General features: G+C 46.3%; 2 protein-coding genes across 2 annotated transcripts in view; both read right to left on the reverse strand.

The window, feature by feature from the left end:
• The window catches only part of LOC118097689 (zinc finger protein 883-like), a 290445-nt gene that overhangs the window by 22633 nt on the left and 241829 nt on the right, over positions 1-25983 (reverse strand). The gene's annotated exons all lie outside the window — the stretch shown is intronic.
• The window catches only part of LOC118075172 (cytochrome P450 2H2), a 33775-nt gene continuing 9202 nt past the window's right edge, over positions 1411-25983 (reverse strand). Inside the window, exons 3-11 of the mRNA XM_035107367.2 lie at positions 12632-12744; positions 9489-9651; positions 8687-8836; positions 7830-7990; positions 6553-6729; positions 5754-5895; positions 5398-5585; positions 4741-4882; positions 1411-4444 (exon numbers count right to left, since the gene is read on the reverse strand). Of these exons, the coding sequence (XP_034963258.2) occupies positions 4263-4444; positions 4741-4882; positions 5398-5585; positions 5754-5895; positions 6553-6729; positions 7830-7990; positions 8687-8836; positions 9489-9651; positions 12632-12744 (1418 nt within the window). The 3' untranslated portion in view covers positions 1411-4262. The remainder of the gene's footprint in view (positions 4445-4740; positions 4883-5397; positions 5586-5753; positions 5896-6552; positions 6730-7829; positions 7991-8686; positions 8837-9488; positions 9652-12631; positions 12745-25983) is intronic.

Genomic DNA, 25983 nt, shown 5'->3' on the forward strand with positions numbered 1-25983 from the left:
ATGGTAACAATCCTTACTTAGGATTTCATTCCATTCTCTTAAGCCCTATATTTTTATATCACTCTATCATGTAAACAAGGATTATATTTGGAAATCTGTTTCCCTTAAAGCCGTTCCGTTCTCAAAATACAAGGAAAACAGCTACCCCTTCTGAGTCTGTAGGGAACAACAAGAGAATTCAATAAATACACAAATGTACCAGAACAAAAGGATTTTATTGAATAGATCACATACCAACCCAGGATAAAAAAATTCCTTCAGTAGCACCTTAAAGACCAACTAAGTTTTTATTTTGGTATGAGCTTTCGTGTGCATGCACACTTCTTCAGATACAGTGAAATACCCTGTTTCTCATATTTTAAGACATACCCATAAAATAAGCCATAGCAGGATTTTTAAGCATTCAAGGAATATAAGCCATACCCCGAAAATAAGACATAGTGATAGGCGTAGCAGCAATGCTGGCCGCGGCAGGAGGAGGAGGAAAAAAATAAGACATCCCTTGAAAATAAGCCATAGTGTGTTTTTTTGAGGAAAAAATAAATATAAGACATGTCTTATAATATGAGAAGCATGGTAGGAGTCCCCAGGCACTTATGTAGAGAAGGGGTGGGGAGGGGGTGGGGATGGGGAGGGGAGGGGGGATCACTCAGAAGGGTGTGGACAGTCAATCACCCATTTCCACCACCCTTCTGAGTGATCCCCCCTCCCCTCCCCATCCCCACCCCCTCCCCACCCCTTCTCTACATAAGTGCCTGGGGACTCCTATTTCACTGTATCTGAAGAAGTGTGCATGCACACGAAAGCTCATACCAAAATAAAAACTTAGTTGGTCTTTAAGGTGCTACTGAAGGAATTTTTTTATTTTACTTCGACCCAGACCAACACGGCTACCTACCTGTAACCAACCCAGGATAGTTACAGGTAGGTAGCCATGTTGGTCTGAGTCGAAACAAAATAAAAAAATTCCTTCAGTAGCACTTTAAAGACCAACTAAGTTTTAATTTTGGTATGAGCTTTCGTGTATCTGTTGGAATTTTTTTATTTTGTTTCAACCCAGGATAGACAGGATTTCGTGTTAAAATCTCTTTACCAGTGATAATTAAAATTACATTGACAAGAAATTCCAAAACCATCACTGCGATCAGAGTGACATTTCCAGGAATTCACAAAAAAGGAATTCACAAGTATCCTGTAATTTGAAAATGTTAATCTTTTGCAAGTACTATGTTTACTGAAAATGTTAATCTTTCCCGCCATTTTTCACTCCACCCACTTACATGTACAGCCAAAGGTATATAACGGGAAATGTTCTTTTGTTCAGGGTTCCTATTGCCATCTCTGCTTTTTTTTGGGGGGGGGGACCTCTGTTATAACAGACCTCTGTCTTAAAAAAAAAAAAAAAGATTATGCTTTGCTTTACAAGCCCTGGGTTTTGGTCTTTGTCATTTTATCCTGACCAAACGGAGCTTAGGTCTATCTGCTCCTTAGAGGATTTGTCCTCCTTTTGAGGCTGATCTCCCTTTAAGGGAACTTAATTAATTTTTATAACAGCCTGTTCTCCAGGAATTCTCAAAGATTACTGCCAGTGGTTCGGAAATCACCTCTGCCAGTTATTTTAATACTCTTGTATGTAGTTCATCTGGCCCTGGAGACTTGAATACATCTAAACTAGCCAAGTATTCTTGTACTACCTCCTTACTTGTTCAGGGCTGTGTTTCCCCTGCTGAATCATCTGCTCCATATTCTTCAGGTCGGGCATTGTTTTCTTTTTTGGAGAAGACTGTGGCAAATAAGGCATTGAGGAGTTCTGCCCTTTCTCTATCCCCTGTTCGCATTTCACCATCTTCTCCTCTAAGTGACCCCACTGTTTCCTTGTTCTTCCTTTTGCTACGGATATACTCATAAAAGCCCTTTTTGTTGCTTTTAACCTCTCTAGCAACCCTGAGTTCATTCTGTGCTTTAGCTTTTCTGACTTTGTCTCTACACGTGCTGGCTATTTGTTTGAATTCCTCTCTGGTGGTTTCTCCCTATTTCCATTTTTTGTACATATCCCCTTTAACTCTTAACTCAGTTAAAAGTTCTTTAGATAGCCATCCTGGCTTCTTTAGGCACCATCCATGTTTCCGTCTCATTGATATTGCCTGAAGTTGTGCTTTTAATATCTCCCTTTTAACAAACTCCCAACCATCATGAACTCCCTTCCCTTTTAGTATTTCTGTCCATGGGATTTCACCCAGCGTTTCTAATAAAACAGACCCCACTACACCAGACTGCCCATCAGTATCCCCAAATCAAAGATCTTATCAAACTTGTTCAATTATGTCCTGGAATATAGCGGGACTTTCGTGTAAGTTAGCTGACCCTGATTTTATACATTTTCTTGACTCTTATGATATAATCCTCCTGCAGGAATCTTGGTCTCTTAAACCATTAGAAATCCCAAATTTTACCATTTATAATTTACTTGCCACCAAAACCTTAACTAAAGGACGTCTGAAAGCTGGTTTGATTTGCGGTATTAAACAATCCACTAGCCTCAAAATCAACTATACTAGAAATATTGGACAGTATGCACAATTGATATCATTGTCTAAGGCTAATAAGGAAATTTTTCTTCTAAATGTATATTTACCACCCATTGACTCGGAAGCTAAACCAGATTACGGCTGGAATATGGTCTCTGAAGAGCTGTACTCAATACGCAGTAGATCTCCAAATGTCCCCATGATCGTAATGGGGGGGGGTACTAATGCACGAATTGGACCAAATAACGCAGCTCTCTATAAACGCTATGTTTCAACCTTAACCGAAGATTCTCCGCTCCCATTGAGACTGGGGAGGAATTCAAAAGATAATATCATTAACAAAGCAGGAGGAAAACTCTTACAATTGGCTTTGGAATTTAATCTTGCTTTCTTGAATGGGTCAACACGGCCTCTGTGGCAATAGGCAAGGCCAAAGGGACAGCCCACCATATCAAATCTCATTTTTTCTCCCCTGAAGGAAAAAGTAAGTAATTGACATGAAACTCTGCCCGCAACTTTTATATGGCGCCCCACTGGATTTCAGGCGACCTCAAGAAGCTGGACAAATTCCATGCATCCCTCTTGAGGTCATTATTTGGAAACTCTGTAAAATATGAGTCAATATGCTGCGAGCTAGGAATACTACCTCTATCAATACGAGCATGGCTGAGGACTTTGAAATACTGGATCTTCCTTCATAATAGAGCCCTATCCCCTAACTCTCTCCTTTACGACCTTCTAAGTGATAATACAAGCAATAACCTATCACTGACTTGTAGGAGAAAGTTGAACTCAATAGGACTAAAGAGAGCTGATTTTGAAAACACTGACCCCAAAGACGTCTGGAAAATTATTAGAAAGACTCTTATAGGGAAAAGCACTCTCTACTTACTTGAGGTGGCGGGCCGCAGTACCTGCTCCCCTTTATACCTGAACCTCCCTATGTGTAGAGACTTTAAAGGGGATATATGGCAAACTTGAAGAGTCAGGAAGGGTGCAGGCTCTTCATGTTGGCTAAATTCAACGTGTTCCCCTCTATGGAGATAGAAGGAAGATATCTAGCTCTCCCAAAAGCCAAACGTTTATGTAAATGCGGGAAGAATGAACCAGATACACTGGACCACATTTCTTTTCCTGCAATTATGGTATTAATGCGAGAAGGCGATTGCTGGGTGCTTTGCAGGTGGATGCATCGATCACGGCAATGCCAACTATTCAGGGGTTACTGTCGGATAATAATGATGGAGTTACTTTAGTGGTGGCTGAGCTTTTGTGCTCGGTTTATGCAGAGAGATTGGGCCACTGTGGAGAGGACCAGAGGATCCTAACTGAAAATTGATATATTGTTCTAAAATATTAATTTAATTAATATGTATTTTATTTCATGAAGTCTATAACGTGAATGTTTTATCCATAATTTTGTTCTGAAGCTCCTGAACTTGTCATGCCTAATAAAGGTTATTGATTTGATTTGAGCTCAGTCTTGGCAAATGTAAAACCTGTGCATAGAACAGCTTTTTGTGCCATGTGTTATAAACCTTACATTTACTTCCTCCTTTCCACCCACCACCCGTTTTTCTCTTTCCCCTTTGTTGTAATATATTTTCCAATCTCCAACAATTCACCCCCGTCCCCACTTTCAAGAACACTTCCAAGAGGAAGGTTACAATAAAAACAGAACATGCCACTGAGCCATGACTGTGGCAGCCGTGTGGGTGGCCACCTTCCCACCCTTCAGCGAGGGGAAACGCAGAGCCGGTAGGGTTTGGGGACCATCGTCAGGAATGCTGGTGCTGGCGAGGCATCGAGGTCCTCAGGAGCCACAAGAGGGACCAGGTCAAAGTGTTGCAGGATGGATGTCAAGGCCACAAAGATGGTCATGTCCACCAGCTTCTTGCCAATACAGGCCCGCTGGCCTGCAAGCAGAAAGGGAAGAGTGAGCTCTGGAAACACCTTCCTGGCTGCATCCTTAGAATGGCAAAGCCACACAGGCTGGGGTGGCAGGAAGGGAGACCAAATGAGATGCTAAATTGCAGGGGGGGGGCAGAGCAGCTCTTCCACGCTGTGGGCACAGAATCTATGCCTGTCTGTGACCCCCGTCTCCAAGCAGCCAGAGACTCCAGCAATACATTGGAATTAGGATGAGGCGCAGGAGAACCTGTTTGGCCTGCAAGATTCCTTTCAGCTGTAAAATGAGGGTGCATCTATTTACCTACGGAAAGTGGGATGAAGAATTTGCTCTCCTTCAGACCTCCATTATCATCCAGGAAATGCCCAGGATCAAACAGCAGTGGGTTGGGGAATTCTCTGCTGTCATGCAGCGAAGGCTTCAGAGCAGGGAAGACTGTGGTGCCCTGGTGGGGGGACAAAGAGAGGAGACCCTCCTGGGCTCAAGAGGTTCTTCTCCAAAAGAGAGGGAAGCAGAGAGCTCTGCCCTGCAGGTGCCATTCCAGACAAGGCCCTCAAGGTCTGGGGTCACCCCCTGCCTGGCTCAGGAGGGGCAGCCCTCAGTAACCTCCTCCAGGGACCAGGTGTCTGAGGGAGAAATGACTTGCACCCACCCCAGCCCTGGCCTCCATTCTGGGTGCTCCTGTGCACCTCAGGAGTCTCAGGCTTGCCCTGGTTGCAGCTGCATGGAGGGGACTACTTGGCAGGAATGGCCTTGATTCACGTGCAAAGTGCCAGCTGCACATTTCTGGTGCTGTGTGTTCGGAAAGCCCTTGAGTATGTCCTGCCCAACTTTCAAATCCGCTCCTCCACTATAACCAATACCCAGAAGGCTCCACAGTGTCTGCTGAGGATGAAAGGAAACTGCACACAGCTTTCTTGGTGGCCATTTTAGAGGCCACCTGGGAGGCCTGAAACTGACCTTGGGGATGAAGTATTGCCTGAAGAGAGTGTCCTTTGTGGTTGCACGTGGCAGATTCAGTGGCACAAGCGCCAGGGTTCGATGGATCTCATGGATGACAGCATCTGTGTAGGGCATCTTTCCCAGATCCACCATGCAAGGACTTCGTGATGAGCCAATCACAGTATCAATTTCTTGATGAACTTTCTCTGGGGTAAAAATAGATGAGATGTAGTAAGAGTGAGATTTTGTCAGTGTTTGTTTGTTTGTTTTTTTGCTTGGTTTTCTGTTCCTGTCCCTCTTCTCTGCCCTCTTCTTTTCCAAGCTCCTTAGTCTCCCAACCTAGAAGCCCCCCCTTCTGTCAGGGTGCTGCCTACCTTTGACCTCTGGGTGCTTCATGAGAGTCAGGAGGGCATAACTCAGGGTGAGGCTGGTGGATTCTGCTCCTCCAATGAAAAGGTCTAAGGTGCTCCTCACCAAAGCTTGAAGATCAAACACTGACCAGCTGTTCTGTTTCTCCTGTAGGGAGGTTGGAAGAGACGAAAGATGCACAAAACACATTATTTGCCCAAAGTAACTCTGCCATTACAGGATTCCACCACAAACACCTCCCAAGGATTTGGGGCTGGGCCTGTCTGTCATGTTTGCAATGCAGAGATAAGTCCCAGTCCTGGAAAACTCTTCCTCTCATCCTGTGTGAGGGGAGAGGACAATCTGCCACTTTCCAGGATCCCTCCCCTCAGCACACCCACCCACCCACCCATTACCCAAGCCACCCCCCACTCCCTATGAGGCCATCCGTGGGGGTGCAATGAGAAGCAAAATAAAGCCCTTTGTGCCCCCTCCCTCTGCCCCTGCTGCCGTGGCCCAGCATAAGGTGGGAGCAGGGGGTGCTTTGACCCTGGATGTGGGCTTCCAGAGCAAAACTGTGCCCTGCTGCCCCCTTTCATACAGACATGTTTCCCTGCCACCTCCAGTCTGGGAACGTGGCAGAGAGGCTCTGCTGAACACACAGCCAGGGGTGGCACAGCACCACACGCACTACATGGCACATGGAAGCTGCCCACGGATGGCCTCATAGTGAGACCCAGTGAGACAGCGGATCAGCTTCTAAGCAGGGTGGCCCAGGGATTGCTGCGGACAGGACAGCCAAGGAGGCAGGTGAAATGCCCCCACCTGCTCCATCCTGATGAGAAAGGCATCGATGAAGTCCTGAGGCTGGCTGGGCTTCGTCGTCTCCTGGTGTCTTTTCACTTGCCTTGAGATGAAATGCTTTAACTCCTCTGTATTTTTAAATATCTTCTTGTGAGATCCAGGGAAGTATTCCAGGATTGTCGGGAAAATATTGTACAGCTGTGAAGAGCAGGAGGTAAAGCTCATCATGTGATTCCTGCATTGCAGGGGGTTGGAGTAGATGCCCTTTGGTCCTTTCCAACGCTACAGTTCTGGGATTCTATAGTTGCCTGGCCATAAAAAGAAGCATTTCTTACCATTCTTACCATGGCATTTCCAGTCTGCCTGCCCTATGTTCAGGTTGACCTGAGTACCCCGACAACTGCTCACATCAGCCAGCCAACCTCCCCCCCCCCCCAGGGTGGTGCATAGAGTTTACACAGGAGATGGTGCTGCTCTGCCCCCCCCCCCCCCGCGCAACCTCTTCCTCCTCTGGATGTTCATAGCTCAGCTCTCTGTTCTTGCAGGCTACCTTCCATGCTGGAGCCCAGGGGTGAATTGGCAGGTGGGGGGGCAGGCACTCTGACCCTCTCCTTGGTCAGCTGGAGTCCAGCATCTGAGCGGCTTAAGGGGAGCAAGCAGTTGGAGCTGTTCCCCCCATTCAGCCCTTGAAGGGGGGAAGCTGACCTCTCCAGCCCACATCCACTGCTGAGGACCCACCCTAGCCAGCCCCTCCTGCTCCCCCCACCTGGTGGGCAAGGGGAATTGGAAGAGCTCAACTGATGGAAGCGGGGACTGCCTTTTCAGTGAGACGGTGCAGGCATTTTAGGGAGTTTTCCACAAAGGACCCAAACTGTGTGGCTGTGTGTACATTACCATTTTTTCTCAACTCTGATCAAAGCTGATTTGGGGGGGAAACACATCAAAATGCAGCATTTCATAGGATAGATACAGGATAGATATGGATTGTAGCTTCCCCAATAGGCAGTGAGGATGCCCTGGATGCAGTCTGAAAGGGAGCATGTCTGTCTGTCTGTGCCTCTTGGCAGAGGGAGATGGGGGCAGCAGGAGCAGACACAGACCAGAGTCAGGAAGTGCTGGGGAGGGGGGCACCATCACAGAAGGGCCCCCCCGTGTTCCCTCAGGTGTAGATTATGTGACGGGTCACTTCTTGCCCCACAGGAAGAAAGGAACCTCAACCATCTTTTGCCCTCCCTGCACATCCTATACAGAGGGTCACCCACCAGTGGCCCCTCCCCTCCTCCTGCCTGTGTGCTCACCTTTGTCATTGGGCTGGACTGGAGAAGGGCATTTTCTTGAACCAGGCGGATGAATCCCTGGAACTCCTCATCTTCATAGTCAAAACGACTCCCAAAGGAAACTGAACAGAGGAAGTTGGCAGTTGCCTGGCTGAGGAAGTGAGATGGGTCGAAGGGTCTTCCTGCCAGGGCGCAAACAGGGGCATCATTTTGAGGCTGTGGGGAGATCCCAGCTGCATCCGGTCAGGCTCCCCTCCAAGGCCAGGAAGGGTAAGGGCCCATCTTCAGACCCAAGGGAGAGGACTAAGGATGGCTTCTGGCCAGGTTGGCTCTGCTTTGCCTCCACAGCCAGAGTCAGCAATGATTCTGAATCCCACAAGAGGGACTGTTTTTGCACTCGGATCCTGCTTGGGGGTTTCCCATGGGGGCAGTGGCAGACTTTGGGCTCTCACGTTTCAGTGGCGCCCTATGTGACACTACAATCCACACACCCCCACTCTGTTCTACAGCCTTGTTTTGGCGCCCCCTGCAGGGTGTATCATGCTACCCTAAAACTGCCTCTGATGGGGTATCTGCTTGGCCCCTGTGAGAACAGGAGGCTGGCCTAGACGGGCTCCCCTTGGCCTGATCCCTTCTGCCCACAAGGCCAGTCCTGATCAGAATCTGTCCTGTGGAGCCAAAAAGTTAGCACAGTCTGGCATTTTGAAGGTGGTTGGACTAGAAGACCCTCGGGGTCCCTCCCAACTTCACAGTTCTATGATTCTATGAGCCACCAGCCATTTGCTACTTGGAATAAAAGAAGTCTGCTTGGAGCAAGGTCTGCTTGAGGAGCCCGTAGCACCGTGTGGTCTGGAGGTGAGGAAAAGAGGCCTCCTTACCATTTGTGTTTCTGAGTCTCTCCACCAGGAAACTAGCCTCCTCCTGGATCCTCTCCTCTAAGCTCCTTTTCCCCACCTCCAAGCTGCCCAAGGTGGCAACAGCAAACTGCCGCAGCTGCCTCCACGTCTCCCCGTTGCTGAAGCCAATTCCTGAGGACACGCAGAGAGGAAGGCAATGCATGAGGGGCAAAGGGCCAGGATGCTTCCCCCCCACCGCAGGGCTGTGATGACCCTCTGCCATAAGCTGAGCAGCAGAGGGTGGAATCCCACCATCTCTGTCTGTCTGTCTGTCTGTCTGTCTGTCTGTCTGTCTGTCTGTCTCTCTCTCACACACCACAGGAGCCAAGGATGCTCAATAGGGCAATTAGAGAGGAGGAGAATGGGGCATGTGCAGGATTCGGCCTCATTGCACAGGGGAAAACAATCTGCCTTTCTGATGCCCACAGACTTGGGTCTGGATTTCTGCAGAAAATGACAGCAGGAATGGAGATGGGGGGGCATCCAGAACACAAAACTACTTGGAACAAGGAACTCCCCCAATACTTACTTTCCCCCAGTTCCTGGCCTCTGGGCCTTAAAGCCCCTCCCCCCATGAAGGGGACCTGCGGACCTTAGTCTGTCAAATACCCAGCAGAGACCTAATGGGTGGCGGGGGGGGGGCACTCCTGTGTTGCGTTCACTGCCTTGCATAAGCCACACCTTAGAAAGCAGCCCATAAATATTTTGAACAAACCCATGTGGGCTCTGCCTGAGGGGCTGGAGGCTGTGCATGTGCTGGTATGCAGCTCTTCTGGAAACCAACCTGTTCCGCCGGTTGTTTTAGCCAGAATGGGGTTGTTTCCTCTGGCCCCGAAGGCGTCTCTCTGGGCCAGCAAGGCCTCCTGCGCCACTTCATGCCCATAGAGCACCACGACCCGTTCAGAGCCCAGGTGAATGGTGAAGATGGGCCCATACTTCTGGCTGAGCTGTGAGAGGAGGAGGGAGGGAGGTGGGCAGGCTTCCTTCGTGCAAGCAGAGGCTGACTCTCTGGGGGGGACCCTCAGGCTGTCCCCCAAGAGCCCCGGCCCAGCCTCCAGCGCCACAGGATGTGCCCTTCTGGGCTCCTCACAGGGAGCACAAGAAGAGGGCTGCTTATTTTGGCAAACCAAGTTGATGGACTATGCCGAAATGGCAAAATTAACTGGGAAGCTCAGAAATCAAGAATAACTTTTTTTTAAAATGGGGAAAGTTCATAATTTACGAGACCATTGTAAGCAGGTTAAAACATTAGCAGGATTTTCAACATACTTGTAAAGTGTTACGGAAATTACGGGGGAGGGCACATCTTTAAAGTTGTTAAATGTTACAAATAATATGCATAAATGTATCCTTTCGACTTGACAGCTCAGGGAAGTTACCTAGCTTTAAAAATCATATAAAATCAACTCCTTTGCCAGTTTCCTCCATTCCAATGCTATTTTGCCCTTGAAAAGGGAATCCAGGAAGTGCCCAGTGGTGACAATTGCTGAGCTGACTGCTGGCCAAGGAAAGCTTACCGGCAATCCCATCACCAGACCTGCGAAGGGGTCCAGACATCTATTGTACTCTGGGTGATGGGACTTTAGAGGTGTTTGCCTATGCTAACCTTATGCCTGGGTCTTGCCCTGACATGTCTGCTTATGCTAATCTTGAACCAAGGACTTGTCTGGACATGTTTGCCACGGTTGAACTAATGTAACCCCTGCCTTTCCCTCCCCTTTGGTGACAGATGTAAAGATGATGTATAAGTGATGCTGTGCGAACTGTATCCTGGGGTGTGGTGGGAAGTTTAAAAAGTCAATGTCACCCCATGCTCTGGGTTCAATTCCTCTTTGAACCTGTTGCGCAATATACTTTGGTCTACTCTACGCTATTTGCTCTGGTTGGTGGCTGGACTCCTTCTTTGTTTCGCAGTGACCTGCAGGCTCTGCCTGACGAGCTAGGTGGCTGAGCAGCCTCGCACCTAGATTTTTCCCCCGTAACAAAAGTAATGGAAAGTATGGATAATTTGGAAGGATAAAAATTTGGATAAGTATTGATATGCAGTGGTAAATATTATCATTAAGACCCTTGGAAGGGATGGGAGGAAGTCAGGAAATTCAGAGTGTTAAGGAAAATTCTGGGTTGAGAGACTACTCAACAGCCCAGCTCATCGGGGTACAAGTCCCCACGGGTCCATGGGGTCAGTAAAACATGTAAATTCCAGCCAAGTAATTTGGAGCAAAACAGCGGTCAGTAGACTTAGATCCTTTATCGTTGCGCAACAGGTTCAACAGCCGCGAGAGAACCCAGAGCATGGGGCGACACTGACTTTTAAAACTTCCCACCACATCCCAGGATACAGTTCGTACAGTATCATCAATACATCATTGCTACATCACCAAAATTTCAGAAAGGGGGAGGGTTACACATGATTAACATAAGGAAAATGTTACAGGTAGGTAGCCGTGTTGGTCTGACGTAGTCAAAACAAAATTTAAAAATTCCTTCCAGTAGCACCTTAGAGACCAACTAAGTTTGTCATTGGTATGAGTTTTTGTGTGCATGAAAGCTCATACCAATGACAAACTTAGTTGGTCTCTAAGGTGCTACTGAAAGGAATTTTTTATTTTATAAGGGAAATGTGTCGGGGCACCCAAGGATAGGATTAGCATAGGCAAACACGTGTGGGTCCAAAATTGGCCTCCACAGTCACTTACGGACTCATTGTTAAAACCGTGTTTATGGAAGACAATCTTACTTGGCTATGAGGGATCGCCAAAGAAGAAGAAGACTCAAAAGCACAATAGATCTTCCTTTGCATGTCTGGAGCCTGAGACAAGTCCCGTGATGAGATTTGGCTTCCCTTGGAGACCAATGAGCTCAGCAATTGTCACCTCTGGGCATTTCCTGGGGTAGGAGGTGTGTATACATGTCTTCAAGTTTAGGGAGGTGGCAGAGAAAAGAGTCCTTTTTCCAAGGGCAAAATGGCGTTGGGATGGAGGAACTTTGGCAAAGGGGTTGATTTTATATGATTTATAAAGCTAGGTATTTTCCCTGAGCTGTCAAGTCAAAAGGATACATTCAGGCATAATATTTGTAACATTTAACAACTTTAAAGATGTGCCCCCCCTCCCTGTAATTTCTGTAACTAGAGTAATCTTGATAGTTGGATCTTGAATTGTTTTTGTATGTTTATATATATATTTAAAATCAAATTTAAAGAATAATTAAAAAAGAATAGGACTGCTTATTTTGAGCCAGGTGCCTTTGGCCTGCCTACCTGGGCAGAGTCTTCTTTGCTGGTGGTTCCTGCAGCCATTTGGTGCTGCTGTGAGGAGGAGCTGCTAGGTCAGGGGTAGGCAACCTAAGGCCCGTGGGCCAGATGCGGCCCAATCGCCTTCTCAATCCGGCCCACGGATGATCCGGGAATCAGCATGTTTTTACATGAGCAGAATGTGTCCTTTTATTTAAAATGCATCTCTTGGTTATTTGTGGGACATAGGAATTCATTCACCCCCCAAAATATATATATATATATATATAATCCGGCCCACCACATGGTCTGAGGGACAGTGGACTGGCCCACAGCTGAAAAAGGTTGCTGACCCCTGTCTTAGGTGGTTCCTCTGGGAAGCCTAGAAGGGCAGGACTACCCTTATCGGGCCCCAGTGCGTCCTGCAGCCTCACCACCATGTGTGTCTCCTTGAGACAGGGTGGCAGAGGCACGCTGCAGGATGTGATCCCCCCCTTGCTCCAAAGCAGCCTCCTGGGAACCCTCACATTGCAAAGTGAAGCTTGGTTTGCAAATATCTAGAGCCTCCTGACTGAGAAGACCAAGAGGGTGAACTACTCAGGCCTCTTGCTGGGCAGGCCCTGGGGTGCCGTGGGGCTCCATGCCAGGCTAGCTTGCCAGCCCCCACCTGCCCATACTGGACGCTGGCTTACCTTCTCCAAGGATCCGGGGAAGTCCTTGGTGTCCAGCTGCAGGATGTTCCCCACCCAGGGCAGGGGCCAGGGGCCTGGAGGGAGCCTCTGGCAGGCAGGTGCCTTCCTCCGAGCTGAGAGGAAGAAGAGGCAAGCAGCACATAACAGAAGAAATATGCCAGGGCCCCCCCAAATCTCCATGACCAAAAACTGCGCTCCACCAGATTGCAGGATGAAGGGAGGCTGTTTATCACAGCCCAAAATATGCAAAGCTGCTCAGATGAAGGTGGGGCTGGGCTGCTAGCCAATCGCCTTCTGTTGGTCTTCAAGATAACAACTGCAACTTTCTGTGGCCAAAGGTCACCACCGGAGGTGGGTGGGAGGCCCTTGAAGGAAAGCCAAGGCAGATGCAGGCACACTCAGCCACCCACAGAGCCTCCAAAACGCAGGACTCTCCTGGCACGTGCAGAAGGTTCCTGCTGGCTCACAGCAAGGTGGGCCCAGCGTGCAGCATCTCACTCCCCCCAAAGTTCCACCAGGCACCTCCCAGGAACACACAAGCCCCAGCCAAAGCTCACTGCTTTGGGGTGTCTCTGCTTCTCTCTTTCACACTGCTGCAGCATCTTTTCTGTCTCCTGCAGCCTGTCCCACTCTGAATTCTGGGTTGTTTTAAGAAGGCCAGGAATGAGTCACAGCACATTTCATCACACAGCAAACCTGTTTCTCCCTTCAGAACAGCTGGACATCTGCTTGCCCAGGGAACTACAGAGACTGACCAACTAGAGAGGTGGTAGCAGGGAAGGAGCTGGTGGCTCACCCTCTGGGGGCGCAGGTCCAAGGGGATTCAATGCACTTCATGGCTTCAGGGCTTTTGCAGTCCCCATGATGTCACCCTCATCCAAGTGACAACCTGAACTTTCCTCACAATTAATTGGGGTTTCCCCAGTCTATGAATAATCTGATGGTGTGGGATCACATCCTTCCCAAGTGTGGACACTGAAGCAGATGCTTCCACATGATGTTCTTGAGAAGAGCCTGCTGGACCAGGTCAATGGCCCTTTCTAGTCTAGTAGCCAAGCAGATGCCTGTGGGAAACCTTCATGCAGGATTTGAGCACAAGAGCAATTCTCCCGTCCAGTAGTTTCCAGCAAATGGGATTCAGAAGGATGGTTGCTTCTGACCAGGATGCATATGTTATAAGAATTTTGAGGTCATTCATATATATATATATATATATATATATATATATATATATATATATATAATAATTGTTCATAAAACATGTACATGAATGTACAGTACAGGCACATGTCTGAAGCAGCACAGGAAGACAGGCCTTTCTGACACCATTTTGACTCTCTCTCTGACCAGGTGTTCCTCTGCAAGGAAGAAGGGGAGTGGGGGGGAACCTTCTCATTGTCTCAGGAATTAAAGTGATAATCCCTGGCATCCTGATACCTGGGTGCCAGACAAAAGGGTGTGATTAACTTGGCTGGGAAACAGGGAAATGTAAATATCTCTCTCTTTTGTTGATTAGGTTTGGGGGGCAGGGGGCAGGGTCCAGGATGCTCAGATTACTGCCACCAGACCTCCCCTTTCATGATGTACCTATGATGAATCTAGGGAGAGCGGTCTTGGGCTACACCCCTTCTGTGACATATGGATGATGCTTCTGGGGGGTGGGCTGAAACCAATTTCAAATTTCTTTTTAAGGGCAAGACACCTCTGTTTGGGGTCCCTTCCTTGTTCTCCTGCATGAGAGGAAGGACCCTGTTGCAACAGCGAAATAAAAGTGCCTTGCTTCGTACGTCCTGGTTTGGTCTCTGTTATTTGGTGGGCAGGAGACGCTTAAATTCGTCTGTTTGCCTGGATCCTTGGGCTCTCCCTGGGTCAGGATCCATTTCTCTGGGTTCATAGGAACCAGCTTAAATTTTACTTCAATTTGGCGACCACTTCGGGGACCCCAGTTTTGCCTTGAGCTCCGGGTTCACTGGGGAAGGGGAACCCAGCGTGCCCCTGCCCCTTTTGCAGGGGGGTAAACCAACCTCAGGACCCGAGGCACTTGGTAGTAATTGAGAGTCCAAGCGGGACCCCCAGGACGAAGCAACGTAAAAGGGGACAAGGCTGTTTTTCTTCAGGAACCAGTTGGAAGCTGGAGACAACGGGATTCGACTGAAAGGATCGGTCGTGAGTATTAAAAGGGGACACCTTGGGTGAGCTAAGAACCACAGCAACTAAAAATCTATTTCTCCGCTTGGACTATCCTTTTCTACTCTCCTCTTTGGACCTTAGTTGCAGCAAGGCTGCCAGGCACAGTTATAAAGTAGAACTGAGGTCCAGGGCAACAGTCTTTACGTTAAACGCAGAGCTTAGAAAGACTGTCCCAGCTCCCTTCTGCCAAACTGAGCAGAAGTCTGAGCAAACTGTCGCTTTTCTACCAATCTGGGAATCTGGCTATCCCAGCTCTGTTTCCTATTCCTCTGCTCTTAATCTTCGGGTGAAGACGCCCCTCTGCCATGGCGACCCTTGTTGGGTATGACCCATGATCAGAGATTGCAAGTGCGCCCGTTCCTCTTCCTACTTTGTATTCCTCAGTTCCGACCTGACATTGCATAGGCAAGCGTTCAGTAGGATCTGAGTCTAGTGTGTAAGAGGCAGGGAAGTTGCTGTGGAACCCTCAGGCAATTGATGACCAGTGGGAGGGTTCCAACAGGGTTTTAGCTGCACCAGCCGCCTAGTAGTTAGTGCACGCGAACGGTAGGCAGGAACACCACTAGAACGTGGGGGTGAGTCATAGACTCGGGAAGTTAGAGTGTCCAAGGAATAGGGTCGGGGACCCGAACTGCAGTATAAAAAGACAGAAGTAAAATGGGTACAACCCACTCTAAGGAATTCCTTTCCCAGACTCCCAACCGAGGCAAAGCACAACTGAGGCTTGGCTCCGGTAAGGACTTTGAGGATGAAAGTCCACTCCAATTCATTCTCTTAAATTGGCACGAAATCCCCGGGGCGGACAAGCTTGAAGGGAACCAATTGCAAAAACTTTGTAAGAAAAAACATTGGGTCCGATTTACTATGGACCACCCAGATGAGGGGAAATGGCTACCAGGAGGTTCCTTTAACATACAGAGAATCTCCACTTTAAAATTGACCCTGGAAGACCAGTACCCCCTTCAGAATGTTTACACGTTACATGTTGTCTGTTATATGTGTTGTCTGTTAAGTGTATGTGTGTCTGTTCCTTGTGTCTGCTATAGTTCATTGTTCCCCTTAAAGTAAATGAGAGATGTAATCCAGGTTTAGGAAATTAGGGGTTTGTGTTTAAAATTTGGCCATGACACCCACAGACTGCCTTTTTAAAGCACACATAGTTTAAAATAATATAATAATAAGGCAAGCTTGCTTAAATAATCTTATGTAAGGGCTTGATCAACCCAAAAACATGGCAAATCTTTAAAAGAGTGGAAGTAGTGTGTAAAGGTTTGTTTTAAAGAGGCTGTAGAAGGCCATTTTTTCCTCTCCAAAAGTAAAAAGAGGGGGCAGGATGAAGGAAAATAAAGAGTAGTAAGTTTGAAAATGCTTGCTCAATGCTTTGAAAATATTTTGAAACTTGAAAATGTTCACTTCATGAGGTGCGCAAATGTTTGTTATTGAGAGAGGCTCTAAAAGGGAGTCTTTCTCCAAGTGACTAGAGGAATATTGACTAAAGGAAAATTGAACAGCTATTCCAATAAAGGTGATTTGTTTGTCAAAAGTAGAGCTTCCATAGCCAGGAATTGTCTATCTGAGTCTAGTTTTAACTTCAATTGTGTTGGACAGAAGGGTTATTGTTGGGCTCCCCATATCAGTCTCTTAAGAAAAAAACAACTCATCTGCTAAAGGGTTCTGTATAAAGTTGGTATTTTCATTCAAATCTTGTGAATCCTGTATCTTAGAGGGTTAGACTAAATGACCTCAGGGTCCCTTCTAAACCCCATTTTAGAGCTATGTGAAAGGCAATGTGTCTGATGCGGTGATGGGTTGAAATTCAGCCCAGCTCTGCTTTCTGGCAAGGAAAGATTATTGGTTTTCAGAGTTGGAACAAGAGTGTCATTGTTGTTTTTTATGGAGTGATTATATAAGTTTGTATCACTTTGTCTATTAAGGTTTAAAGTTTAAGCACATATGAAAGTCTTGAACATTTCCCAATCTTTATCCAATCTTAAGGTTTGCTAAAGGCTTCTATATAACGTTGGTACTTTTAATCTTCCCCTTCCTTATTTTTCCCTTAGTACACACGTGTGCTTCCGTGATAGGGCATAGCCTGTGTTTCCTTCCCAGTCAGGCATCTGTACTCAAATGTATGTGAATCCTAAGGGCGGTGATAGTGTTGAGATCCCCATAATTCAGAAGGGGTGGACTAGATTACTCAAGCACTGAAAAGTGAGTTTAAACTCTGGTGGCTTAGTGAAATGGCCTGAATTCAGTCAAGCTTTACTCTTTGGTGGAGAAGGATGGAAAGATAGATTTTTAAAGTTTGGCATGAAGAGTTTGAGGTGCCACTTAGAAAGAGGTAGAGATGGTATATCATACATTGAAAATGAATGTCTGGGTTTTTTTCCCCCCCACCATATTGTCAGCTATTTTTTTAACTGCAAAACTCCAGCCAACAGTTCAAGCACATACAAATTCATAATCAAGCAGAATGAGCCTTGACCATCCCTGTAAATAAAGGGCCAGAAATTTTTGTCTGGAATTGGTAAGGCTGAAAATCAACGAGAATGCAAAGGATTTTATGAATTCTGGCTCTATGGCCATTCCCCATACATAAGGGGGCAGAGAATTTAGTCTGCCATGGCTGTAATAAATTATTTAAAACAAACAAACATTTGCAATTTATGAATTCTGACTGGTCATTTACCCATACATAAGGGGGCGGGTCATTGTTCCGCTAATGACTAGAGGGAAAGCACACTAATAATAATAATCCACATTTGTGAAATATTCTTGAATACAAGTCTGCACCCCAAAACCCTGTAGATAAAGGGGGCAAATCGAGATTTATTTTGCCTGGGGTATGAGATGTTTATTTGGTGACTTCATTAGGACTTTAATCTGACCCAACTTTTATTGCAGCTTCCAAGTTAGTTTAAGGTTTATAAGCCTGCTTCTTAAGCAGCAAGAAACAAGAAACAATGTATCAAATTGTATTAGGACTCCAAACTAGGAAAACGAATTTAAACTGGCTCTGAAAACAACAACAACACTGCTATGTTTCTATCTTTTGTTTGAAATCTAACCTTATTTTTAAATCTACTCTTTCCCCTTCCCTTCCTTTATTCAGATGGTAATTTGGTCAAGAGGTTGTTGTTGTTTAGTCGTTTAGTCATGTCCGACTCTTCGTGACCCCATGGACCATAGCACGCCAGGCGCTCCTGTCTTGCACTGCCTCCCGTAGTTTGGTCAAACTCATGTTCGTAGCTTCGAGAACACTGTCCAACCATCTTGTCCTCTGTCGTCCCCTTCTCCTAGTGCCCTCAATCTTTCCCAACATCAGGGTCTTTTCCAAGGATTCTTCTCTTCTCATGAGATGGCCAAAGTATTGGAGCCTCAGCTTCACGATCTGTCCTTCCAGTGAGCACTCAGGGCTGATTTCCTTAAGAATGGATAGGTTTGATCTTCTTGCAGTCCATGGGACTCTCAAGAGTCTCCTCCAGCACCATAATTCAAAAGCATCAATTCTTCGGCGATCAGCCTTCTTTATGGTCCAGCTCTCACTTCCATACATCACTACTGGTCAAGAGGTGCAGCACTTTAAAAAATGGTATAATAGACTGCCGAATCATGAACTCTGTACATGCACAGAGGCTATGTCAGCTTGAAGAGGAAAATAGAGGAGAAAAAGGAGGTTTTAACTAAGGGGCGAAAAAGTTATAATCTGCTCATGAAATATTATTCAAATTTCTTAATTTAAAGCTTTGAACCACTGAGGGAAAACAACCTCATGTGTGTTACTGGTCCATCAAAGTTAAATGGTTGCCAAGTTTCAAAATCTTAACATGCCAGATTCTTTCCACAGGTATAAATAGCAGAGTACTCCTACTATATGTCTGTCTCTTGAGTAGTTTATAAATTAATTAAGAGGTTCAAGGTTATGCTTTGCACATGAAACTTAAATTCTAATTTCCTTATGTAAAAATAAATAGATAAAGAACCATTGAACCATCAACTGTTTAGAAGCTGCCAATTCTAGTTCAACATGCAAAACTTTTCACAGCTCTCCCACTGTATACCTATACATTTTAGGAACAACATTTCCTGACAAGATTTTCACATGAAATAATTTCCCCCTTCCAGCAGGATACTGAGATTCAGGGTGCGGAGAAATTCTTTCAGAAACTTAATGCAAAATTATCTCCCAATGGGGGGGGGGACATGCCACCTAAACAAGCCCCCTCCACACTTGGAAATTCATAGAAAATTGCTGTCTACCAGTTGACAGACTATGCAAACAAAAGGCTCCATTGTTCTTTCCTAGCAGGTACTCAGGATGGATACTTATCTCCCATTTGCATTTCACCCTGAAGCATTACCCTACGTTAATATAACCCTCCCTTTTCTAATGTAGCAATGATTGAGTGTTTTCCCAATTCTTTTTCTTCCACAGCACAAAAAAAAAGAAAAAAAAAGTGAGGAGTGAGGAGATACAAACAGTAATTTCATTTCTCTTTGCCTTTGACGCTTCTCTTTAGCTTATAAATAATCTGATTCCATTTATAATTCTTTTTTTAAAATCTGATAAGTCCAATTTCATTTGAAAAATTGTTGTGTGAGTGGTAATCTAAATTTTATTTTGTTTTATTTTTGTATTTTTTTTTGTATTTCTACTTTTTCTTTCTGTGCATACAAATGTAGCATCTAACTCATTCTTTCCTGTAAATAATAATAATAATAATATTAATCCCTTTCAAACAAGATACGTGAACCTCAAAGAGAATTCAGAACCACATAAGGAAAATGTTAATAACTTATCGATTGTGTCCTTTGTTTCCTCCACAGCCAAACTAGGTGAAGTAAATTAAACTGACTGAGTAGACAATAACAGCAGTAATTAAATATGAATGATAATAGTAATATTTAAATGAATAAATTGCTTAACTATATTATTTACAGCTTCCCAAGAAGAAATTTCTAGAATATTCTCCCCTTTCTTGACTATTTATCATTAACTAATTATATCTTCAGGCCCCAACCCCCTGCAGGCCTATTTTCAAAAGGATGTGTATCATTTACAGCTTCCCGACAATTTTTTTAGAAATACTGTAGGATATTCTCCCCTTTTGTTTTCCCACTCCTTCCTTCCTAACTGTCTTTTAGTTCCAAGCACTCCTGTCCCTCTGCAGACTGTATTTCTGAAGACTGAATAATGAACCTACAGCAGCTGAACAGCATGAGAAAGCCCACAGCCATTGTTTCCATAAATGACTTTTTTGGGACTTTTGGGGACAAAAGGGAGGGGGGAGAAAGGGGGGAACTATTGTTGAAAAGTTTTAAGGATTTTGACTATAAGACTGTTTATTATCTGCAACAACAACAGACATCAGATTTTCCAAAGTAGCCACAGCATCTTCAAAATCTCCTTCCAAAAAGAAACAGACTGAAGAGGGGCAAGGGAAAGTGAATTGCAAGGACATACGCTCTCTTTTGACTTCAAGACTCTGTGCCCTATTAAGAATTGGCCTCAAGATACGCAACTGATATATGATTATGTTTTATGTTGTGTGATATTCAACAGAAACATTGAACTATGTCTGACAGTATGTTATTTCCACAAGGAGGGGTGTGTGTGAACCAATTTTGTGTTTAATTGTTTTTTATGTTTAATGTATAGTGTCCCAATGTTTTTTTTTTGTATTATTGCCATGCATTGTATGCCCTTTAAAAGATCAGGATATTGCATAGTCCAGTATTTAGATTAGATCAACTTATGACCACGTTTTCTTGTCCCACCTGGCACTCTGCAGTGTACCAACCTACTCTACACATTTTTAAAATTGTTTTTACTCATTTTACCAAGAATAAGCTCCAAGATCCATTAAACACCAGATAAATGAAGGTATTTATGTCTTGATTTAACAGGAATGATCCCTTTTAGAGTTAAATTTGACTAATTTGGACATGTTTTATGGGGCTGTATAAATTTTAATTTGGCTTCAATTCTAATTGGGCAAGTGTATCCAAGGTGCAAGTAGCTTTCTTCCTTTAAGAGCAACTGGGCAACTCCCTACAGTGCAAGGCCAGAGCCTATAATAATAAAGGCCCATAGGAAGCCCAAGGCAAAGGCATCTCTCTCATGACATGTCCAAACCTGTGGCAGCTATGGGGGGTGCCAGGCGACATGGTCAATATGAAAGCCCTAAGGGGATTCACCAGGGATTGTTGCTGCTGTGCCACGATGGAGGTGTGCAACCAGAGGAGAGCTAGCTTTTGACACCTGAGAACACACAAAAGGGTAAAAAAGCAAACTGCACTTTCCAGTCAATATTGGTGGACCATCCTGTTAAATGTAATACATAGACCATTTTTGAGAAATGCTTCTCCCAAAGTACTAAAACAACACATCTGGTTATTCTTTTGTGGGGCAACAATTTTTAAGAAAAATTATAGCCCCAAATGGGGGATTGTTATAAGAATTTTGAGGTCATATATATATATATGTAAGCAACAGCAATGGCTAGTACACAGTCTTTTTGTGAATAGTGAAATTTATTCCAAATAGAAAAAACAAAGGCAGACTGCCACATCATGCTCAAGGCCACTAGTTAATCAGATGATGACTCATCTAGCTCTCTAGCGTGATTCCGTCTCCTTTTAACCCTACGCTCAAACACCTCCCTCTGCTTCCGTCTGTATTGCAATTTCCTCTTATCCTGTAACCCTCCCCTCCTGCGTTCTTTTAACCTTAAAGACCCAGGAACAGGCTCGGACAAACTCTCTTCTGAGGTTTGATGAGCTTCTGGCATTTGCTCACCCCTCCCAGCCAGTTCCTCAGCCCTTATCAAAACATGCCTCCCTTCCAGTTCCGGGCTATCAGCCAAGTCCGACAGCTGAGCCTCATCACTTATCGGCTCTAACCTAACATCATCCCCCCCTCTAGGGGCCTCTTCTCCTTCCTCCTGCCTTCGTACTTCCTTACTTGGGGCGTTATGAGATACCTCCCACCATTCTCCCTCTTCACTTCCCCAATAACTGCAACCCGGTTGCGGCTCTTCTATTTCTTTCTCCTCTTCAGACCCACCATTCATTTCAGCTTCCCAATCTGCCTGTTCTGCCTGCTCCTCTACCCAACCCGGGGGTTTGGGTTTATTAGGGTACCTACGGTGAAACTCTCTCTGCAGCCTGGATGCATGTATATCGCTCGCATTCACCCACGAGTTCTCCTCTGGTCCGTACCCTTTCCAAGCCACCAAATACTGTACCCCCCTGCCTCTTCTACGAGAGTCTAATAGCTCAACCACTTCATATTCCGGTTCACCCTCCACCCAGATGGGCAAGGGTGGTGGCTCCTTCCTCTTCTGATACTGGTGTCTTGGCGTTACTGGAGATAGGAGTGATCGATGGAACACCGGGTACATCTTCATTGAAGCCGGTAAGCGTAACTCATACGAAACAGGATTAATTTGTTCCAACACTTCGAATGGCCCTACCCGTTGCGGCAGTAACTTCCTACAACGTCCCTTGCTCGGCCAATCTTTAGTGGATAGCCAAACTTGGTCCCCTACCCGTATCTCCTTGCCCACTTGTCGGTGTTTATCAGCTTCGGCCTTATACTGAGCCTTCGCCTTTTCTAGCTGTTCTCTCAGAATACTGTGCAGCGATTCCATTTCTTCTGCGAACTGTTCAGCTGCAGGCACTGCCAGACTGTCCCCCTGACCCAGAAACATCCGTGGATGTCGCCCATGGCAGGCAAAAAATGGCGTCTGCTGTGTAGAAGTGTGTACGGCATTATTATAAGCGAACTCAGCCAACGCTAGTTTCCCAACCCAGTCATCCTGTTGATAATTCACGTAACAACGTAGGTACTGTTGCAACGTCGCGTTCGTCCGTTCGGCCTCCCCGTTTGTCTGAGGGTGCCGAGCCGAAGAGAGGCACACCTCCACTTTCAGCAGTTGCATCAGTCGCCTCCAAAACTGAGAGGTAAATTGCGTTCCCCTATCTGACACAATCTTCTGTGGCAATCCATGTAATTTAAACACATGTTCTATGAAGAGTTGAGCGGTCTCCTGTGCTGATGGTAATTTCTTGCAAGGAACAAAATGTGCCATCTTGGAGAACAGATCTACTACCACCCAAACCACTGTCTGCTTCTGCGACTCGGGCAAATCAGTGATAAAGTCCATAGCAATACCTTCCCACGGCGCTTGTGGCGTGGGCAGTGGTTGAAGAAGCCCGGCTGGTGTTTCGCGAGGTCTTTTGGCCCGTTGGCACACTTCACATGCTCGGACATACTCCTTGACCTCCTCCTGCATCCGTGGCCACCAAAAATCCCTTGATACCAGACGTTCCGTCTTCCACTGCCCAAAATGTCCTGCTGTTGGACTGTCATGGCATTGTCTCAGCACCCTAGCACGAAGCTCTCCTTCGGGCACATAGAGAGCCTCTCCCTTGTACAGCAGCCCTCCTCTCTCAGTAAACTCCTTCACCTGGACTTCCCCCTTTCGTATTGCCTTCCTCTTCTCTCTAGCGAACCCATCCTCCTGCGTTTGTTGCAGAAAGTCTGACCGTTCTAATGCTGTCATTGTTGCTAGCTGCAGTTGTTCGGGGCTCAGGATCAATCTCCGTTCTGACCCGGTCTCTATTCCGGAATACTCCGGTTTTCGGGACAATGCATCCGCCCCCTGGTTCTGAGCACTAGACACATACTTTATCCGGAAATTGAACCTGGCAAAGAATTGCGCCCACCTAATCTGTCGTTGGTTCAAGTGACGAGCCGTCTGCCAGTACTCCAGGTTTTTATGATCAGTGCGTACCTCCACTTGATGCTGCGCCCCCTCCAAGAAATGCCGCCATGTTTGTAGAGAATCCTTTATTGCCAACAACTCTCTCTCCCATATAGTATAATTTTGTTCTGAAGCGTTTAACTTCCTTGAGTGAAAGGCGCATGGTCTCAGTTCCCCTTTGTCATCTTCCTGGAGAAGCACCGCCCCAATCGCTTTGTCTGATGCATCTGTTTCCACGACCATCGGCTTGTACGGGTCCGGGTGAACCAAGTATCTTTCCTCCACAAACAAGTTCTTAAGCCTCTCAAAAGCCCTCTGGGCTTCCTGAGTCCATTGAAACGCTTTTTTGCCTTTCAAACAATCTGTTATCGGTGCTGTAAGTCCTGAATACCTTGGTATAAACTTCCGATAATAATTGGCAAACCCCAAGAATCTTTGTACATCCTTTCGAGTCTTGGGTCTTTGCCATGACACTACTGCCTGTACCTTTGCTGGGTCCATGTGCACCCCCTCTGGGGTGATTCTGTAGCCTAAGAACTCTACTTCCGTTACGTGAAAATGGCATTTCTCCAACTTAGCGTACAATCGATGATCTCTTAGACGCTCTAACACTTCCTTCACGTGTTGTACGTGTTCTTCCAGACTCTCCGAATAGATTAATAGGGCATCTAAATAAGCGAGGACAGAACGATCCAACAGGTCGGACAGCACGTAATTAATAAATGCCTGAAAGGTGGCCGTGCCCGACTGTAAGCCAAACGGCATCACAAGATATTCAAAGGTCCCGTACCTGGTGTTAAAGGCCGTCTTCCATTCATCCCCCTCTCTTACTCGTATCAAATTATATGCCCCCCTCAAGTCCAGTTTCGTAAAAATTTTAGCCGACCGCAATCTCTCCAGTAAATCCCCAATTCGCGGCAACGGGTAACGACTGGGAATCATGCGCTGGTTGATCTTTCTATAATCAACTACAAGTCTTTTCTCAGAAGAGTTCTTCTTATCCACAAAGAAAATTGGAGCTCCTCCCGGAGTCTTGGTAGGCCGTATGAAACCCCGTTCCAAATTTTTTCGCAGGAACTCCCTCAATTCTACCAACTCCGCTTCTGACATTGAGTAGATACGACTGGCGGGTATCTCGGCCCCTGGCACCAGATCTATTTTGCAATCGTACTGGCGATGCGGTGGTAGCCGATCTGCCTCCTTCTCGCAGAATACGTCCCTAAAAGACTTATACTGCGGTGGTATTTGACTCTCTTCTCCAGTGAGAGGACCACAGTCTGTCGTACCGTTGGCCTCACCATTCCTCTCCGCCCTGATTCCCAAACAATGAAGTCGGCAATACACCGACGAAAAGGTCATCGATCTCTGGCCCCAGGAGATCATTGGATCATGACGGGATAGCCAGCTCATCCCTAAAATCACGGGGTAGGAGTTCAACCTGGTGATATGGAATGCAATGACCTCTCGGTGTCCCGGCAGTTCTAGACCAATTGGCATCGTGGCCTCTGACACACAGCCAGACAGTAACACCCTACCATCAATAGTTCTTACTTCTAAAGGTTCTTCCAATGATTGTGTCTCTATTCCCAACTTACTCACCAAGTCCACATCTATGAAATCAGTCGAGGCTCCAGAATCAATAAGAACTTCCACACACTCGCTCCTTCCATCGGGGAGTCGTAGCGTTGCGACTGCTGTAATTACTGGTAAGATCGGTCCAGGTGGAAGCCCTTCAGGTCTCTTTCCTCCCAACCCGAGGCCTCCAGAACGGGCTGGGTCATCTCGTTTCCCGACTGCTCCACTCTGACCTCTCCAGGTGTTGTTAAATTTGTGCCAGACAGCGCACCTCGGTTTCTTCCCACAGTACACTGACGAGCCACGTGATTGGGGGAGCCACAGGTAAAAACACAACCGCTCTCTCCACCTTCTCTCTCTCTCAGTGTGTGTAATACTAGGTGCTTTACCCCTTCTGATAGAACTACGTTGCATGGGTACCTCTTCCTCCACCCTTCGTGATTCCGGAGTCTCTAAGGGCACAAATGTCCTGTGGCTCTCTGACCTTCCTTGGCTCCTACGCACCTTGTCCAGCGATTGGAACCTCAGGTCTAGTTGTAAGGCGACTTGTGCCACCTCTTCCAAGGTATTCACCCTGGGATTTTTTGCCAACTCCAGCCGAATCTCTTCACTGAGTCCCGCCTTAAACAATCCAACCAAGGCCTTTCCTTCCCAGCCCAGTTGTCTAGCAAGCCTCACAAAAGAGGACCAGTACTGCGCTACAGTTCCCTTTCCTTGCTTGAGGCTCAAGAACTCCTGTTCCCACTCTGCCTCTTCAGGATTCCTGAACATGCTATCCAAAAGCTTCAAGAAGGCTGATAAATTGGTGAGCACTTGGTC

Source organism: Zootoca vivipara, chromosome 1, assembly GCF_963506605.1.
Source record: "Zootoca vivipara chromosome 1, rZooViv1.1, whole genome shotgun sequence".
In the NCBI taxonomy this organism is placed as follows: domain Eukaryota; kingdom Metazoa; phylum Chordata; class Lepidosauria; order Squamata; family Lacertidae; genus Zootoca; species Zootoca vivipara.